The sequence below is a fragment of the Camelus ferus genome, chromosome 28 (genome assembly GCF_009834535.1).
Source record: "Camelus ferus isolate YT-003-E chromosome 28, BCGSAC_Cfer_1.0, whole genome shotgun sequence".
NCBI classification, from domain to species: Eukaryota; Metazoa; Chordata; class Mammalia; order Artiodactyla; family Camelidae; genus Camelus; species Camelus ferus.
The window spans coordinates 923,757-944,562 of NC_045723.1; the positions used below are offsets into that span (position 1 = coordinate 923,757).

Consider the following 20,806-nt stretch of genomic DNA (forward strand, 5'->3'; position numbering starts at 1 on the left):
CGCATAGGTGTTTCCCCTCCGTAGTTTGTAGCTATTCTGCATTCCAGACTTGGACCCAATTAGCCCTAATTTGCTCACAGATGTCTGTGGTTGGTTCTGTCGGCACTGATTAGTTCCGGCTGTTTTCTCACCGTATAGTAAAATGAAGCTGCTGACATAGAGCGGCTGTCTTTAATCTTTTCACTTTGCTTTGAAGTAAAATCAGGTGTAAAACAGGACACATTATTCCTGGAAAATGGTCTAGGGGCTTGAACAAGCACAAGGCACCTTGGTCTCGCCAGCCACATACATGCTTCACTCAGTGACATGTGGCTCAGCTTTATCAAGGGACCAAGGCCAGCCTTCTATCCAGCTTGCCAATTTTGAGACTTTAAAATTCCATAAATTCTGCAAATGTAGATAAATAACCAGATGACAGCCTCAGAAGAGAATTTGGATTTTTGATCTAATTACTCAGTTTTCAGTTGGTCACTTACTGTCACACACGTCTAGCATTATAGTGTCCTCCAAAAGAAGCCGACTGTTCACGGATCTTTCTTTGTACCATTTGACCATTTGTGACTTAAAGACTCTCATGTTAAAAAAAAAAAAGGGATCTCTTGTATTACAAGCGAAGCAAGTTATTATGCTTAAGCTCTGTGCTCTCAAATTTTCCACATAAAAGTTAAATGGCTTACATATTCCAAATGCCAGTTTTAGCTTTAAACTTAAAATATACCTCTAAGGATCTTGGAAATGCTCTGAGTCACAAGGAAAATTATTCTTAAAATTAGTCCTGCCTTCTTAATTCATTCTAACCTTCTTTCAAAAGTAGAATTCTTATCTTTCTAGCTTGTCAAACGAGTGAAGTCAAACTCACATTTTAAGTATTCTGGGGAGGGGGAATCCGTCAGGAGCATATGGGAAGAAAGCATTTTATAAACTTCTGAATGTTCTTGCTCTGGAAGGAAATTTAACAAATTCTGATCCATGACATCCGACTGAAAAAGAAAAGAAAGAACAAAGGTCCACACTTAACGAAGATGAAAAACAGAAGCAAAAGCAAAAACTGAACCTTTGTGACAATTTAGAATTGGTTTCTGAAATGAGAAGTTCAGGATATGATTTTCTGTGAAGACTCTGAATCTGTCACTCTGTAATTCTGAGTTGTAAATCTAAAAGGCTTTTTTTTAAATTAAAACATTGTTTTAAAATTTTTATTGACGTCTAGTTGATTCACAATGTTGTGTTAGTTTCAGGTGTTCCGCAAAGTGATTCTAAAAGGGTTGACGTTTTCAAATGCATCTATTCTATTGCCCGTGGGCCCAAGAAAGAAGCAAGACTGAAGTTAAGCTGGATAATCACGCAGGGTCCTCTCTCGCTGGAGAGCCCATGCGCGGACACTCCTGCGTTCTGGCCGGGGCATGTGGGGATGGTGGTGTGGGCAGCATGGGGCCCTAGCGTGGGGCCAATGACTCATCCAAAGGCCCCTAAAGAATGGATGGGTTCCTTTTCTGATCTTTAGGCCAGCAAATGGCTGCCTGTTTACTTCCTAAAGGTGTCTCATTGAAGGAATTCCACCTTTTTTTTTCTGAGGGCCTGGGCACCATGGATACAAAATAAATACAACCCTTAGTCTAGATCCAATGGTGTCCAGCAGACTGGTCTGTGATCATGGAAATGGTCTGTAATCTGCATGGTCCGTTAGGGAAGACACCAGCCACATGGTTTCTGAGCACTTGAAATGGGGCTGGTAGGACTGAAGGCAGAATTTTTCATTGTATTTCATATTAATCATTTTCATTAAAATTTAAATAGCCACATGTGGCCAGGTGGCCAGTGGCTCCCAGACGGGACAGTGCAGGTGGGTGACCACACTGCAGAGAGAGAGGAGACAGGCAGGTCTCCATCAGTTTCTCTGTCTCCTTCAGTAAACTCATCCCCTCTGACAGCTTCAAACACAGTCTGTGTATGACCTTAAATTTGTATATGCAGGCAACTCGCTCTGGGTGCCCTGGCTGAACCTTCTGACTGCCACTCAGATGGTCCTAGGGACCCCAGATCCGCACACACCCCCGATGTCATCACTGTTTTTCTCCTTCCCTTGTGTTCTTGGTGCCACGTCATGTTGCCTAGCAGCCCCTTGCCCACGCTAGCCACCCGCGTGGCAACCTGTCCTCCCCCACCCACCCCGATCTTCACATCCAAACTGTCCAAGCGCTGGGACATTTCCCTCCCTTGAATTCTCTTAGATCTACTCACTTCTCTTTTTCTCTACCCTCATCCAGATCATCATCTCTTCTGGGGAATGAATTGGCCAAACAAGTCTTCCCATGTCAACTTTTGTCTCCATCTTATTTGCTCTCCACCAACGGCCAGGAGCCTCGTATCAGATCGTCACCACCTGACGCTGGCTTCCGACAGCTCCAGGAACAAAGCCTCAACCTCTCCATCCACACGTCGGGCTCTGTGCCCCCACCCGGCCCTTCTCCAGCACCCAAACTCCCTTTTCTCCGGTTTGCCAGGTTTGCTCCTTCCTCTGGGGCCTTGTCCCAGACTGCACCCTCAGCTGGGACACTCTGCATCCTCTCCTGTTCAGTGACTCTTGAGCATCGTCCAGGTCTCGGCTTTGAAGTCACTTTATCTGAGAAAGCACCTTGCCCAGAATGGTGCCCTTCCCCCTGCTGCTCCGGCCCCTGTGCCCCTCCACTGCACTTGTCCTGCTGTCTGTACCCGCTGGGGGAGGGCGCATCTTTGCCTGGTGGTCCAGCCCGGGAGGGACTGGCCAGGCAGGTGAGAGCCCCGGAGGCTGGGTGTGACAGCCGCCTCTGCCCTCCAAGCCACATTTTTCTCGACCTTAAGATGAGGGGCTATGAGGGCGACACGAGCAGATACAAGGTCACACAGCGAGCGCTCAGTAAATGCCCGGCATGGCGGGTGTTTCATAACCAAGTACTGAACGACTCGAAGTTGTCTTGTTCCTTCATGTGATGACGTGGGCCCTTGCCCGCCTCACCCTGTACCCCTGACATCGGATGGTGTTTGGCCGTCAAGAAAAATGTGCTGACGATCTGAATGAACGACTTGGCATGTGCTGTGATGGAAGTAAAAACAAGGTACCCGAGGACACTGAGCAGGGGCTGCCGAATCCAAGACTGAGGGGCAGGAGAAGCCTCCCAGAGACAGCTCCCAGAGGGAGGGGCCCTCAAGGGGGCTCTGGGGACCAGACGATGTCCGCCAGGTGGGCTGGGTGCTCCAGGCAGGGGCACAGCCTGCACAAAAGTAGGTATGGGGTGGGCGTGGGAGCCTTGACAGCGCTGTGGGGGAGGGGCGAGCGGCGTGGGAGGGGCAGGGAAGGGCAGTGGGGCCAGGGCTTAGCAGACTGCAAAGGAATCAGGGATAAGCCTTGAGCCAAGTGGATCCCCTGGGTCATGGAGGAAGGTGAGGGCAGGACTGTGATTGTATTTCGGACCCTCTAGTGGCCTGAGCAGCGAGGGACCACGAGGAGCCAGGTTAGAGGTGGTCCAAGTCCAAACAGGCCCAGGGAAGGGGAGACGCAGAGGAAGTTGGCCCAGATGACTCGACCAGCATCATCATCCAACCAAAGATGCTGTGGGCCAGCCACTGCTTCCCACACCCACAAGAAGCCCGACAAAGCAGGCCCAGCCCCTCGCCTCCTGCAGTCAGCATCCAGGGGTGTGAGGAAGGTGGACGCTGTGTGGCCGCTGGTGAAGGGAGGGGGGAGGCCGGCAGCTCCCCGGCTCCCGGCATGGATGCCCCGTTTGGATCTCTGTGGACAAAGACCCTGCCACCCCCACCCACCCCCAAACAGCCGTGCTATCGTTTTCTCATTCTGGCTTTCTCCAAGTTCCTTCTGATGTTCTCAATTTTATTTTAAGCCCAATCCCTTGGGTTTTTTAGAACATGACTAATGCTCACAGATGACAGCAGTCTTTCTTCTTGAAGACATTTCAGATACTTGAAAATGATAACGAAGTCACCCCCTGGTCTTTTCTTGGAGGGCTCGTCCAAGCCCACTTCCCTGATGGCGGGGGTGGGGGAGGTCAGGGTGGGGGGCCGCCTGGCCTCGCTGCTCCTGTGGAAGGCGGTTGGCAGGCCAGAGGGCGGAGGGGCAGGGAACCTTGGCTACAGGTTCTGCACAGAATAAAGACAAAAGTTGGAGGGAGGTGGGGGAGGTGCGCTCTGGGAGGAGGGGCTTGTGAGGATCATGAGTCAACACACAGAGAGGGCTCAGAACCACCCCTGGCGCAGAGAAAGCTCTGTATACGTATTGGCCATCACATTACTATTATGCCACTTCCATGTGCTGGAAACCAACGCAAACAACAGGTAATTTGAAAATTTCAACCCTAGCACTTACAGGAGAGGAAATCATTGTACCTGCAGCTGAACGGTCCCTTGAATGCGCTGAGCTCTGTTTATTAAAATAATGGCAGTTATGGAGAATGGCGGGGGGCATGGCACCTTCCCCACAGCCGAATCACATTTTCAGGAACACTGTTTACCTGCCGGAGATGGACGGTTCTCGATCCCAACTGACTGCTGTGCCCTTGGCTGCTTTATCAAGACTTTGGCCCTTTTCTGAGTTTCACTCTACTATTTATCCATCTATTTCCTTTTATTCCTTTTATGGAAGCACAGTTGGTTTACCGTGTTGTGTAAATTTCTGCTGTACAGCACAGTGATTCAGTTATATATATATATTATCTTTCACATTCTTTTCCATTATAGGCTATTACAAGGTATTGAATATAGTTCCCGTGCTGAACAGTAGGACTCCATTGTCTATTTTAGGTATAGTGGTTAGTATCTGCAAATCCAGACTCCCAATTTCTTTTTTGAGTTTCAGTCTAAACGCCTGTCCTAAATTCCCAATTGCACTTCTCCCTTGTTTTCTCTGAAGGCCCCATGAGAGGCTGGGGCTGCTCGGAAAGGGCTCCAGGAGACAGGAAGCGTATTCCTCCCGCTGTCTTTGAACTAGCAGCACCCAAAGCTGAGCGAGCCTGCACAGGAGCAGATCCGCTGGCCGGTGGGGCTGGATGGGGCTGTGTGGACATTTAGTGCACGATATCCCCAGGGGCCCTGGTGGTTCCAGCTGGAGATCTGTGTCGGGCGTGGTTAAACACGGGGTTGGTAGAAAGCCTCATGTTGAGAAGAGGCAGGAGTGGGCTGGGGAAGCTGTCAGGGCTGGGTGCCCCGGCGGACCGGGGAGTGGGAGGCCTATGTGACATGCTTTGATTCAGTTTAGATTCAGAATCAAACTGATGGCCAAACAGAAGCACTTTCCGAAGATAGTACAGAGAGGAGCTTCGACCCTGGAGGAGTGATGAATTAATTCAGATATAAAAAGTACCAACTCAAAAGATGCTCTCTGTTCATCAAAAGACCCTACAGAGAGGGAAAGGCAGGTCACAAAGCGAGATTGGATATTGTGGTGTCAGACCAGGAAGCAAGGTGCTCAGTAACTATTAGCTACCATTAGTCTCTAATGGTTTAATGTTGTTGAAATCTCTCGACAAAACTGCAAACCCTTAAGGTTTAAAGAATCTCACGTGGGCCGTCTGAATCACCGCCTCATCTGTGAACAGGTCTTAGACTTGTCCTGAGTGATGAGCAAGCCCGACTTGAAGTGGACTAAACTGAAAGCAGGATTCCTCAGTCGCACCCAGAATTCTCGGCCTCAGGAGACCACCAGAGCAGAGGGGTGACAAGCCTGGGCCCCACGGTCAGTGGCGCGTGGCCTGAGCCCTGCTCTGCCCCTCACTGGCCGGGCCCCCTAAAGTCTCATCCTCTGTCAGGTGGAGGTGATGGCGCAACCATATGCTGATCGGCACCAGGGAAGTCTCTTGTCTACCCGCTAGCAAGGATGCTAAGTAAAAAGGGGAAAGAAGGTGCCAATTTTGGTAAAAACTGGGCAGTGTAAGCTAAAAGTAAATAGAAGTTAAATGTGGGTATTGGCCATTCTGGGCTCAGCTCCTGCTGGGGAGCTTAAGGGCTGCTATGGCGTGTGTCTGGGCTTGGGTCCATAGACAGGCACTTAACAAGCATTCACATGGGCCCGGTGTTGATGAATTAGAGTCGGGGTCATTTCTACCCCTTCCAGAGTGAGAAAATAATTGAAAAGGTGACCCTAAATTGCTCCATAATTTTCAATCAGAACAATTCTCAATTTACTTTCTATGTCCCCTCTGCTACGTGTGGCAACTGGGTTATCAGATCACCCCAAGAGCAGAAAGCAGAACAGGGCAAATCCTGTTTCCCCAGACAGCTCTGGGCTCCCACGTCTTACTCCCGGTCACTCAGGAAGCTACAGGTCTCTGCAGTCCACCCATGCCTCACACCGCCCAGCCCTGTCCATTCAATACAAAACCCAAACCTCCAAAGAAGCACCCCATCTCCCCAGCTCAGAAGTTGGGCTGATTTGATGGGGTCACCTGTGTATCCCTCACATCGGCCTCATCGCTGCTTTAGCCCAAGATGGGAATCAGGATAGAACTGTGTTCCCAACTCCTGAGGGCCAAGTGAGGACCCACCTCCTCCGATGGCTCTGGGAGGAGAGAACCCCCGACCTCGCGCACCCTGGAAATGGGCTGAACCACAAAAGTCAGACGGGTTCGGAGCAGTGTAAAGGAATCTGCCTCGCAGAGTTACAAAATGCTCTTCTGGGCTGCAACACATGGTGATTGGTGAAGGAAAACCATGGACAGTGACCTGATCTCCACACAGCATCCTTTGCAGAAGTGACGGGAGCAGGGAGTGGCTTCTGAGGAAAAGTAAGGCCTGGGATGATGTGGAATCCTGGGCCATTAGCAAAGCTGGGCTTGTTGCCAGAAGAGGAGTAAGCTGCCCACAGAGCAAGGCCACGCTGCTCCTGGGCAGGTGCGGCTAAGGAGAGGCCACCAGAATCCTCCTGGCCCAAGATCTCCTATGGACAGGAGGCTAGGGCAGGCTGGGACCCTCCTCTTCACTGACTGCTCATCCAGTGATGTGTGTGGGGTGGAGTGGTGAGGGTTTAGCAGTTGGGCAGGGCTTGTTGGGAGGAAAGAGAAGAGAGGACATTTTATTCCAGTCGGTCCACAGGGATGCTCCTGGCAGAGGTGGAGTTCAAGGTCAGGCTCTGTGGGAATGAACAGTGGTGTGGTGGGAAATGGAAGGCTGGCCAAATGCCTTGGAGGGGCCTGCAAAGGCGGACCCTCCACCAGCCAGGGGCTGCTCTGTGAGTCAGTGCCTCCTGGTGTAGGGTACCAGAGAGCCAGCAAGGCTCACGCTGATAGGAGGAAGTGTTAGGGAAGACGGGAGGGAGAGGGAGTGAGAGAAGGAGGGAGGGAGGGAAGAGGAGTAGGGAGGAGGGCTGGTGACCACCCTCCTCCACGCCCCGCCTGACTCCCCGGGGACAGCAGAGCTTGCCCTCTTGCCCAAAACTTCCTCCCTCCCCAAGGCCTTCCTGGTCCAGCAACATCTTCCCAGAGTAGTTCAGCCTCCCAGGATCATCCATGTCACTGAACCCTTCCCACCAGCAAGTGTCACAAAGTCCTGTCCCCCGTGATGCCCAGATCCTGTGCCGTCTCCAGCCTCTGCTGCACCAGCTGGCAGGGGGCCGTTCTTTCTTTGCAGGTGGCTATCAGCCTCCACGCAGGCTCTGACTTCCGCTAGCTGTGCCGTGGGCCCACGGCTCCTTGGCAGGCATCTGGGGCACTGAAAGGGCAGGATCTGCACCACGGCTCCCATGCCAGGCCCTGCCTTGCTGAGGTCACGGCTCCTTGCTCGTTCCAGGACGACACAGGCCTTCCCCTGTCCTCCCTCGGGACCCTGGCCTTGGCCTGGTAGAGGGCACTCCCTAAACCTCCTCACACACAGACCCCCTGGGCACACCTGCAGGACCTCCACCCTGAGATCTGAATGGTTCTTGAGGAGAGATGGTGCCGCGGACTGGCAAAGGCTGTCGGAGCAGATACTCACCGGCAAATGCCCCAGGAGGGGCGTGATGCTGTCAGAAACATAGAGGATGCTGCCGCCCGTCGCTACCGCGATGATGAAGCCGTCCAGGGCCTGCAAAAGATGCCACAGTTGAAGGCCCCTGAGTCATGCTTCCACGGAGGAGGAGGCCACCAAGGCCAGGGACCCCGCGTCATGACACCGACTCTGTCGGAACCTTTCGCAAATTTCCACGATTAATCTCACAGCACTTTTCTGTCTCACACACAGGGTGGTTTCTTACACAGACTTTGTCCAGCCCAGGCAAGGTGCTTGCAAAACACAAAAAGATGGGGTGAAAAATCTGACCTACAGTTACCGCGAAACAAAATTCAGCCACGGAAATTACCCAAGCAGTCTTAATGATAAGCGTACATTTGGGCTAAATCAGAAATACTACAATTACCATTAAAAGATGTCAGTGGTATTTTATGTTCCCTGTCTCCCTACCCCCAAGACCACTTTGAGTTCAGAAGTAAACATTTACTAAAGAATAGCAGACCTCACAGAGGCATTAGAAATAGAAAGCTTGCCTACAGGTCAGGATGGGCCTCTGCCTACATTCACTGGCACAGAAATAAATATCTCCTGGAGGAGCTGTTTATAAGGAACGTTCACATTAATCCACCAAAGTAAAAAGTACAGTCGTTCCTCGTCTTCATGGGGCGTTGGTTCCAGGACCCCTGCAGGTACCCAAATCCAAGGATGCTCATGTCTCTGAGAGTCGCCCCTGGCTCTGCGCAAGCTGGATTCAGCCAACAGTGGACGTGAAACCCGCAGACACGCAGGGCTGACTGCATTTCAGACATTTCAGAATGTCTGAAAAATCCATTCGTTTAGAGGTTTTTCCTGAGCGCCTGCTGGATGCGAAACACACTGCTCTAGGTGCCCGTGGTATAAATGAAAAGATACAGACCATCAGTGATTTCTCACAGACATGCTGGCTGTTTTGTTTCCAGATTCCTTATCAGATGCTTGAAACACTTTCCTGTTGATGGGTGGCGGAGCTGCCTGTACCTTCCCTGTGATGGTCCCCACGGAGTGATGATGTCATGTTCCACTATGCAACTTCTCCATAGTGTATCCCAGGCCAGCCATGCATCCCCCTCCTTTGCTCAGAGCCAATTCAGGGAATATGAGGATGCCAGGTCTTCATTACCAGGAGTTTCCCTTTTTAAATGAGGACAGAGCCCAGGACAGAAGCCGTCAGGCCCCAGGGAACTGCCCTGCTGGTCCCTTCTGGATGGGAAGCCCTCCTTCTTCCCTGTTCTCTGACCAAGATGGTGGCTACAAGCACTGGAACCACTGGAACCACTTTTAAGACACATGTGAAGGTTGATGTCTAAAAGTCAGACTATTCAGCAGAGAGTGGGGTCATACTGGCAACTCGCTATCCAGGTGCACAGATGAGATGGGAGAGATAAAACACAGAGCCCATCTCACAAGATCAAATCTTTGAGGGCAGAATATGCTCAGGCTGACCGTCACTGTTAACTACCACTGTTGTTTCACTGACTGTGTCATTGAAATACCATCTTCACCAAGAGTGGGAAGTTTTCCACTTTAGGGAGGAGAAATCCTCAAACTGAAATATGTGCTTAGAAAGTTCTGGAGACATTTTACATGCACTCAGTTAGATCCCCCCAGGCATGACTGAGCATCTGTGCAGCCAAAAGGGCACGGATTCTTCCAGGTGAGGATGGTGTGGCTAAGCGGACAGCAGCAGGAGCCACAGTGCCCCACGTGGGCCAGAGCAGCGCCGTTACCCCCGTGCCAAAGTGGGAGAGAGTTCATTTCACCAGGAAACTAACACAGGTCACCTATTACTTAACATTTATGTATTGCAGGATGAAGACTGAAAAAAATCTATTAAAGCACATTTCTTAAGCAGACCTCATCTTCTTGGATTATACCCATGTTTTTCAACTGGGGGCAATTTTGCCCCACCTGGCGACACCTGGCAATGTCTGGAGACACTTTTGGTTGTCACTTCTGGGTGGATGCTGCTGGCATCTAGTGGCCAGAGGCCGAGGATGCTTTGAAACATCCCACCTCTAGAACAAAGGATACCCCTAAAACAAAGAATTATCAGGTCCAAAACGCCAAGAGTGCCGAGATGGAGAAATTCTGGATGAGATTCATGGCTCATGGTGAGCACAGAGGTACATCCTAGTGACTTTTGTTTCTTTACCCCTCGAGTATTTTTCTAAAATTAAAAAAAAAATCGTATTTGCAGTGCTCCTGAAGGTGAATTTTTCTGAAGAGGTGGGAGCACTCTTGATGATGCTAGCTGGGCCATTTTGGGAAAAGCAGATTAGAATATCAGGAAAAGGAGAAGCAATACAAACGATCTTCTTGCACAGTGAGCCCATGCCCCTGTCGAATGTGTAAGGCAAGTGGGTGTTAAAAAGCTGAAGGTTATTTATAGATGGAAGATAACGCGCACCAGCTCACTGGCATTTTCCATCAAATGCACGAGAACTGCACTGAGTCACTGCTTTAAGAACGCTCGCTGCGGTTTCAGAAGTCCCATTGGCAGCAATTGAGAATGACTCAATAGAACATGATGGAAAAGTGATGTGCACCTCTCAGTGCAACCGGGACTTCGGCAGGAGCTTCAGGGACACCAGAGACATCATAACAGGCTGAATTTCACATCTGCCATGCCCCAGAGGGCAATGAAACCACCCCTTCCTGCCAATTCCTGGTTCTTATGGAATGTTTTCTTGTCTTCTCTGGGACAACTTCTGGGCTAAGAGAAAGGACAGCTGCAGCTTTTCTAAATGAAATTCAGAAATACCACACACTCCCCAACTGCCCGTCGACAAGAGCTTCCCCCCGTTGAGTTGACTGGTTCCAGTGCTTGTAGCCACCATCTTCGTCAGAGAACAGGGAAGGAGGAGGGCTTCCCATCCAGACGGCACCAGCAGGGCAGTTCCCTGGGGCCTGGCGGCTTCTGTCCTGGGCTCTGTCCTCATTCAAAAAGGGAAGCTCCTAGTTACAAAGACCTGGCATCCTCATGTTCCCTGAACTGGCTCTGAGCAAAGGAAGGGCTCACGCGGCTGGCCTGGGATACACTATGGAGAAGTTGCATGGTGGAACACGACAGCATCACTCTGTGGGGACCATCACAGGGAAGCTACAGGTGGCTCCAGCCGCCCATCACCAGGTCTGTGTCTACTGAAGACCAACAGGTTGGAACAAAAGCCTAAAAGAGTCCGAGATAAATCAAAAGTACTAGTTGGTGGGTTTCCCAGATGCCTCAAAGCTGCAATTCACCCAGAAGGCCTGCTTGTTACACAGGCTTAATGTGGGGTCCAATTCACTCATCTAGCATGATTTCCTCTAGATTCGAGTTAAGAAGTCCACACCAGGAGCAGGAAACAGTGCATAAAGCATCTCTGTACAAATCTAAAATCTTTTTCTAGAAATTCTAGTCTCCTAAGACTCAGTTTTGTCTTTCTGCCCAAACTTTTATACATTTTTTTAACTTTATAAAAGTCTTGTTTCCTCAAATACTTTGTATACCCTGAAACTCATTGGGGGGGAAAAAAAAGGTTGGGCTCCAGGATCTTACAAAGAGGCTGGGTGATACAGGATCCTGCATTTTAACTACTTTTCCCTAAGAATTAAGAGATAAAACAATTTATGTGAAGTAGCATAATGATGCATGAATTCAACATTACATTTCACAAGCTGCTCTAAATTTAACATACTTAAAATGCATTGCTTCTGGAGAATGTTCTGTATTTCCTTTAAATATAGTTCACGTGCAGATTTAAGTATCTTTCATTTCATGCAAATGTTCATTAATGCGTTTATATTTCATAATATTTGGACATCTTCATTCTGGCATTTTCTTACTCCAGGACTTTCTGTTTTCTGCATAGTTAATCTATGTAAATTAAAGTTTACATCAGTCTTATATAGGCACATAAGATGAGATACAGAAAGACAGGTCCCAAGGAGCCTCTCTCTAAAGCCCTGCCAGGAACCACTGACATAGCCAGTGCCTAATTTCCCTTCGCTGAACTCATCTGTCCCAGTTTTCTTCTTCTAATTCAAGGGCTCAGACACGACATGTCTGGAGATTTCTCTCTGTCCACCGACATGTCTGTTCACTCCCGGCCTCATCCCCGGTTTGGACGTCAGCACCAGCCCAATGTTTTTTTTTTTTTGCAGAAACTTAGCCTCATCTATACCGAGAGGTTTCACTCATATAGAAACATGACGTCGGGGAAGGCCATGCACCCAGATCAGCCAGATTTCCTCAAATACAGGCCAGCAGATGGGCGCGGGCACCTAACTTTCTGGAGGAAGACATGTGAGCATCCTTCTCGGCACAGAGAGAGCGCGTGCTGGGTGGTGGGGCACGGGCACTTATGGTTGATACCCACATGTCATGTCGATGGAATACGAGCTCAAGTTGAAAGCATAATTTTAAAAGAAGACTTTTGCTTTCAAAATGTGTCCTACTAAGGGAAAAAATAGAATCAGTGGCATTATAGCCTCCACAATGCAGTGCAGAGATGGAATCTTCCTCCCTCCTCCCTTCTCTCTCCCCACCTGCAACTCTGCCCCTGCCTGGCTCTCTGACTCCACTTGGTGTCCTGCGGTTGGGCCCGCCTCTGCGGTCGCCATGGCAACAGTACACCCTCCCATTAAGTCCAGGGATTCTCGCTTCTACCGCCCAATTCTGTAGCCAAAAACATAAGCAACTGCAGGCAGAGTTTCAACAGCCTATCTCTTCCCACCCCCCTCTTTCCAGGATCAAGAAGCACTGTTTACTTTGGGCACAGGGCCTTATCCAGAACAAGCAACTATTTTTTAATTTGCAACCCATTAAGCTAATTTGAAGAGTGCATTTCACCTCCAACATCAGCTGGGTGAATTCTTCATTACTGAGGAAGGAAGGCTTCCAGTCCTGCTGAATGTCACAGATTTCCGTTTGCGCTGAGACTTCTAGAAAAAAAAAAAAAAACCATAAATAAGTTTTTAGATTCAAAGGTACCTAGAAATTGGAATTAATAAACAAAGTGCATGTTATTTCTATGTAATTTTGTGTAAATGGGTAATTTACTTAAAAGAAGTCCAGAGAAGGAAATCTGCTACTCTGATTTCCAAGGACTGGGAATTTTGGATATAATGGGCCTAAAAACATCTCGTGATGTTTTCACACCCGTTTAATGAGGCTTCTGGGAGGAGAGTGCCCCACCCTGTGCACTGGGTGCCTGCTATTAGCAGTCACTCCATGCCCTCGAACTCCTACATGACACAGCCCATCAGCGGTGGCTGGAGTCAGGTAGAAGCCACCCATCAAAGCAACAGAAGCAAGCACAGGGGCGGAGGGGCCACGCTTAAGCTGCTTCTTTGTGGTCGAGGTGAAACAAAACGCTTTAAAGATCTGGGATTTTCAAAATTTCAGAATCATCTTAGGCGTGTGGTACCTAACCTACCGTATCCATGCAGATTGTCATGTATCTTTCAGCATCTCTAGTTACGGAAGGTAACCATACAAATACATGTTACTTAGTTGCTTTTAAGGCCAGCATATACTCTACCCAAAACTTTTTGGGGTTCATCTATACTTTGCCTGTTTCATTAACTACCTTGTTCCAAAAACATTATTCCTTTTGTAAATTCAATCGTCATGGATCTACACAGGGCTCCTTAAATACCCCAGTGCTTCTGCCTTTCTGAAAGAGTGTTTTATTACTAAAATATCTCTGATGGGATCATTACAGGTAGCACAAGTGCTCTATTTGAACATATTTGTTTTTTCTCCAGTTTATCCTCCATCTAACTACCTAACCAACGTTTTGCTCCACTTTATGGAGTAAGAGGTTTTTTAGGGAATATTTTCTTGGTGCTAGGAAGAACCTAAGTACTTATGATTTATCTCTTGTCTCAGAGTGAATCATATTCTGTTCAACAACTTCTTAGAAGAGGTGAATTGTTCAGGCAGATCATCTATAAACTCTAAACCGGAGAGATATTTAAAGCCTTTCTCCTTTGACCGTGTTGTAGTTTCTCGGCATGGAGATTGGAGAACGTGTCCTGACATTGGAGTGGAGGAATCGGAATGACTTCAGTGGTTACTCGTGAATGAGGATGCTGTGAAGGGCTAAGTACCACGTGTGACTCTGTAAACCTGCCTGAGGTCAGTCACCCAATGTTCCCTGCAATGCTCAGCTCTGCGGGGAAGGGTTCCTCCTTCTCGATTTCAGAAAGAACAATTGTTGCTGCCATACAGAACTGGATTTTTGTCTTTGGTAATTTTAAAGGAGCACACAAGAGCTGCTGACAGCTCTTGGTCACGGAACACAGGAAGAAACTCAGGAAAGAAACTGTGTCCGGCAGGCGGTCAGCCAACAGCACTGATGAGGGCCACCAGCCAGGCCCAGTGTGGGGACCCCTCGCAGCTGGGGCCACTGTGCCACTGTGGCCAGAGGCTGCACACAGTGAAAGGCATCCTGGGAAGCAGAGGCAGGGCGCTGCACACAAATCTGACCAGTGTTCCTTGTGGGTATGGGGTAGGGGGGCGAGGCAAGGAGGAGAGGGTGAAATTCCCAGATCCTCAGACAAATGGGTGCCACCATGTGACCACTTAGGAAGGAGATGAACCGAAGCCATGCTCATCAGTTAAGCCCATAAATGCCCTCTCCCTTTTCCCAATACAGATGCTCATGGTAAAATTGTTTTGACTATGAGGATCAAACTAGGTTGTCCAGGAGAAGAATCTTTCTGGCAGCCCAAATCTGATTTAGACAAGGTTCATCCAACTCCATGGTGAAGGAAAATGAAAGATCTATTTCTTTTACAGAAGTAACTTTTGGGTCTTTTGATGTGACTGGATCCTTTTCTAAACAGCAGCATAACAATCCTGCAAGCTGCCATTTCATTCACTTTGATTTTCTTTCTTTTTTTCTTTTTTATTTTTTTGTGAGTTTTCCGTTCACTTTGGCTTTCAACAATTTGATTATGGCCCTTGCAAGTTAAGGCTCCATTCACAGCATATTTTAAAAAAATTACGTTAGATATAATGTCTCAAAGCAAGTTAAACTGGAGAATAGATTTCAGTGTTATAATCACATCTCCCCTGGCACCTGATGGGACCAAGACCATAAGCTGCAGGTGACAGGGCAGGACTAGCAAAGAAATGTGGTCCAAGTGGTTTCTCAACAGAAAGGGAAACACAGCAACCTGGGAGCAATCTTTCAGGGAAATAGGGCAATTAACAGCTGAACCCCAAAGTCTACTATCCTATAGTGTAAGTCGTAGTTGTGCCTTAGATGCTCACCTCCCAACAGCTCCTGCGATGCATGAGTAAGCAGTCTGACTCTGGGCTATACGTGGTCAAGGAAGAGTCTGGAAAATGAGGCAGAAACTCTGCTGGGCGGGGTAACTATAACTCTGTCCCACAGGGACACTTCTCCTGGTTCTGCAGCTGTCTCCACCCCACCCTAACCCACAGAGGCAGACATACTGAAGGGGCTTGGATGAGGAATGGGATGTGACATTGGGAGAAGATGACATTAAATCAGCTTGAGACTCGCACGGGAGGAAGAGAGCACACAGGTCAGCCTGGTCCTAGAGAAGTGACATTTAGAAGGATGTGGATACAGCTGTCCAATATGCCTGCTATTCACATCATTGAGGGGTTCCTCCTCATCACAGAAACTGACAACACAACGCTTCTCTACAGAGAAACATGGTCAGAGTCTCCTTTAGCTTTGGATTACTTCAAAGAGAAAAAGCATGCATTGCAGGGTCAAGGTTGATCTCCCAAGCTGAGAAAATAAGGATGCTTGAAAGATCATTGAGAAAAGAGCTAAATAATTAAAGCGATCCCCCTGGACCTAATCACTGTGCCTGACGTACCATGTGGTCTTCCTGCAGCGTTAAGGCACAAAGCCTGTCTAAATCCACAGTTCCTCACCCTGGCTGCACACTGCAATCACCTGGGCAGCTTGAAGAATACTGATGCCTAGGTCTGACCCAGGGGTGTGCTGGTCAGGGCTCTCCACCCCTGCAACAAGCAGTGTTTGCCCGTCTCTGTGATGTAAAACACTCAGACCATGGCTGATTTTCAAGCTGCCAACTTGATGTCAACTGGCTTGCAAAAACTCCTGGAAATTTAATAATCATCTTTTGCAAGCTGGTATCAGCCGGTTCCAGCTCACAAGCTGGGTTCCACCCCTGGAAAGTCTCATATGTGGATCTGTGAGGTGTCATCCAGTAATGTGCATTTTTAAATGTATTTATTTAATTTATTTATTTTATGGAAGTATAGTTGGTTTACAATGTTGTGTTAGTTTCTGGTGTACAGCATAGTGATTCAGTTATATATTGTATATATTCCTTTTCATATTCTTTTCCATTATAGATTATTACAAGCTATTGAATGTAGTTCCCTGTGCTATAGAGTAGGATCTTGTTGTTTATCTATTTTATATACAGTATTTTGTATCTGCTAATCCCAAACTCCTAATTTATCCCTCCTCTCCCTTTCCCCTTTGGTAACCATAAGTTTGTTTTCTATGTCTGTGAGTCTTTCTGTTTTGTAAATGAGTTCATGTGTCTCATTTTTTTAGATTCCACATATAAGTGATATCATGTGATATTTGCCTTTCTCTGCCTGACTTGCTTCATTTACTATGATCATCTCTATGTCCATCCATGTTGCTGCAAATGGCATTATTTTATTCTTTTTCATGGCTGAGTAGTATTCCATTGTGTGTGTGTGTGTGTGTGTGTGTGTGTGTGTGTGTGTGTGTGTGTACACACCCCCACACACAACTTCTTTATCCAAATATCTGTCGATGGACATTTAGGTTGCTTCCACGTCTTGGCTATTGTAAATAGTGCTGCTATAGTTATATGCATTTTAAAAAGCTCCTCAGACAATTCTAAGGGGCCGCCAAAGGTGAGAACCCATAGCCTATAGACTAAAGGACAGCTGCAGTGTAGCTGTGACATCAGGATCTGGAAGACCCCCATGAATCACCTCTTGCAGAGAAGCAGTATGGTGTCATGTTAACTTGGGCTCTGGAGACAGAAGGTCTGGTTAGGTTCTGCACCATCCTGGCTGTCTGATGCTAGAGGTCCTACACCTCTGTGCCTCAGTTGCCTCATTTGAGAAGTGGTACTAACTCAAAGGGCTGCTGTGAGGCTCAGATGAGTTACGCTCTGAGGAGTTACTCTCTAGGGCCCTTAGAACAACGCCTTCCTGGCTCAAGGGAAGCCTGGAATGAACACTGACTGAGCTACCCTCCACCCCATGGCAGGTGCCTATGGACTTCATGTCCATTTGGATTATAAGAAAAGTTATTGTTTGTTTTTGTTTTTTGCTTTAATCCAAATGTTGGTCCAATCACTATCTTTCTCCATAAAATCTGTCATGGATTTTCTACTTTCTTTTGAATATAGAATCTTCTCAGTGTGGGATAAGGATGGGTGAGATCTGGATGCCTTTAAGTGGACTCTGTGCAGTAGGCCTTAGTCTTACAGCAAAGACGAGATGGATACAGGGGCTCCCGGTGTTAGGAGGAGGCTGCATTTCTGCTGACTGATCCTTCCCAGGTCTCAGATTTGACAGTTCAGTAATTCCACAGTGGACAGAACCCAGCATAAATGTCACACTGATGAACTTGATCCCAGCTGCCCTATTTAACAGCTGCCCTGCTTCTCAGTGGCACTGACCTAATTTGAGTCATTTGCGCACAATATCTTGGTAATCAAACCAACCTGCTATTTCATTTGGCTAAATCATTATTTAGGAAATATAACCATTCTGATTAAATTATTGGGGCAATCAAATACTGCTGCAATACTTTATTTCAATTCTGCTTGATTGTTCTTCCCTGACTTTTAACAAAAGCAATTAACATATTCTTTACTCTCCCCTGGGCAGCTTCAGGGAAAAAAAAGACGATATATCATTACTGTCATATATTAATAGGTATATACAATTATTAAATAGTAAAAGAATAACAAGTATAATGAAACTTTAGAAAGTGTCCCAGCTGTGCCCTCTTCCATGAAATCATCTTGTCTAGGAAAATGTTCAGTGACAGAGAAGCATCACTGTAAGCACAGAAGAACTGTAATTATCTCCTCAATAACTGACATTTCTGACTTTAATATGTTTGGTGTCATGGTTAAGGCAAAAAATAATTTCAGTTCCTCTTGCTTGTTAATAGTTCCTAAACCCTTTTAAATATTCTTCATTTTTTTTGTACCATCCACAGGGTAGTACAGGATGGGCAGTGCTAAAATGTAAAAAGGTTTGAAGGACAGTAAAATGGAGACAGGATGATTTGAGAAAGACACAAATTCAAGGATAGTTTCAAGTGGTAAATTCATAGAATGGAATATTAGATACCAATGAAAAGGAGCTAGCCAGAGCACTGGAAGGACACGGATTAGTCACACAAACATCATGTTCACAATGTATGATTTCATTTGAATAAGGTCTCAACAGACAAAACCGGTTTCCGGTATTAGAAGCCAGAACGGAGATTACCTTGGGGGAAAAGCCGAGGTAAGTTAGAAGGGGTAAGCTTCTATTAAGTTGGGGAAACTTCTATTTCTTGATCTGGGTGTTGGTTTCCTGGCTCTATTCACTTTGAGATAACTAATTCAACCACACTGTTATGATTTGTGTATTTTCTGTTTGTGTGTTACATCTTTATAAAGTACTGAAAAATTAAAAAAAAAAGAGTAGCTGGGATAACTGAATGTTCACATATAAAAGGGATGAATTTTGACTCCCTACCTCACTCCATATACAAAAAAATTAAAACAAAATGGATCAAATCTCCAAATGTTCAACCTATAGCTTGTATCTAAATGCTTAATTTATAGCTTAAAATGATCAAACTCTTAGAAGACACAGAAGTACATCTTCATGACCTTCATAGACAGTGGTTTCTTAGATATGATACCTAAAGCATAAGAAACCACCACCAACAACAAAATGGTACGTTGGATTTCATCAAACTTAAAACTTCTGTGTTTAAGAACCATTAAGAATGGGGAATATATTTGCAAATTATGTATCTGATAAAGGTTTAGTATCCAGAATGTCTGAAGAACTCTCATAATTCAACAGCAAAAAGATAAATAATCCAATTAGAAATAGGCAAAGGATTTGAGTAGACATTCTCTAAAGAAGATACACAAATGGCCAATAAGCCCAGGAAAGGTCACCACCATCACACATTAGGGGAAAGCACATCAAAACCACAATGAGATATCGTTTCTTGCCAACTAGGAAGGCTATAATAAACACACACACACACACAATTAGACACACAATGGAATACTACTCAGCCATTAAAAAGAATAAAATAATGCCATTTGCAGCAACATAGTTGGAACTGGAGATCGTCATTCTAAGTGAAGTAAGTCAGAAAAAGAAAGAAAAATATCATATGACATCATTCATATGTGGAATCTAAAAAAAAGAGACACAAATGAACTTATTTACAAAACAGAAATAGACTCACAGACATACAAAACACACTTATGGTTACCAAGGAGTAAAGGGGGTTGAAAGGGATAAATTGGGAGTTTGAGATTTGCAGATACACACTACTATATATAAAATGGATAAACAACAAGTTTCTTTTGTATAGCACAGGGAACTATATTCAATATCTTGTAGTAACCTATAATGAAAAAGACTATGAAAAGGAATATATGTACATATATGGATGACTGAAACATTATGCTGTACACCAGAAATTGACACAAGATTGTAAACTGACTCTACTTTAATTTAAAAAAAAGACATTCCCATTGTTAGTGCCAGTTACTTGGGCTGGGTGCCCCCTGTGAGCCTGCTCTGGATCCCCTCCTCTGGCTAATAAGGCAATTTGGGAGGTGAGTGTCCTGTCCCAAACCTACAGGAGATGGGGTTTTATAGAGGACGGAGTGCCTTGGAAAGAGGAAAACTATGACCAAGGAGATAGGGTTTGCTGTGGAGACAGAACCAATTAGGAAGACCAAAGTGATGAAGTTGTCACCAAGTGGAAAGGGCAAGAATGGGAGAAAAATGGAGAGAAGTGTAATCTTTACCATTGTGTTTCTGCAGAAATCCGATGACCTTTTCCAGCACGGTGGTTTTGTCCATTTTCCGCGTATTGCCAGGGAGCATGGAGCTGAGCTCTTTGATGAGAACATTGAACTGGTCCCGACGCTTCTTCTCAGACTTGTTTCTAGACGCTCTGGAAACACCAAATGCACAGGTTACTGGAACAGTCCACCGGGAAAAGGCTTTAGGACAGAATGGAGGTACTTTCTATCAGAGTGTGTTCAGCTGAGGTCATCTTAGCAAAACTTTTTCAGGGAAAGTCACGTTTGCACATTTCTGAGCTGAGTAACTGGGACAGAAAAATGTTATGCTGGATTCTTGGCCACAACAAGAGACAGCATTGGTAAGTCCTGACTCAGATGCAAAAGCGTACAGTTCAGCTCTGGACCTAGATTCTGCTCCCTCTGACTCCAAAGAGCTGGAACGTTCGGAGAAAAATGGACATGCTGTTTATCAAGATAAACAGCCCAGAGGGGTTTGCTCTTATCCCGTCCTCAGATCCAAACCATGTCCCTTCAACCTGGAAGCACCCAGTCTCTGGTGCCAAGTCACAATGGACAGCCAGGTGTCCTGAGTGTTCGGTAGAAAGCCAGTGCCACCCAGGACATATGTCCTCGCTGCTGGCCCAGAGCTCATCATTCTGTTGGCGAGTCCAGGCACACCCCACAAAACCATATACAAGCCCTACATGGTCTAGGACCAACATGACAGGGACTGCAAGCTGCTAAATGCAGC

The 20,806-nt window shown here is 46.7% G+C and overlaps 1 protein-coding gene across 9 annotated transcripts in view; it reads right to left on the bottom strand.

The window, feature by feature from the left end:
• Positions 1-20,806, bottom strand: part of NPAS2 (neuronal PAS domain protein 2) — a 195,022-nt gene that overhangs the window by 37,373 nt on the left and 136,843 nt on the right. For all 9 annotated transcript variants that reach the window (XM_032469704.1, XM_032469706.1, XM_032469703.1 and 6 more), the window contains 4 exons: positions 20,056-20,204; positions 12,845-12,936; positions 7,960-8,049; positions 860-980 (listed from right to left, as the gene is read on the bottom strand). In XM_032469704.1, coding sequence (XP_032325595.1) covers positions 860-980; positions 7,960-8,049; positions 12,845-12,936; positions 20,056-20,204 — 452 coding nt within the window. The remainder of the gene's footprint in view (positions 1-859; positions 981-7,959; positions 8,050-12,844; positions 12,937-20,055; positions 20,205-20,806) is intronic.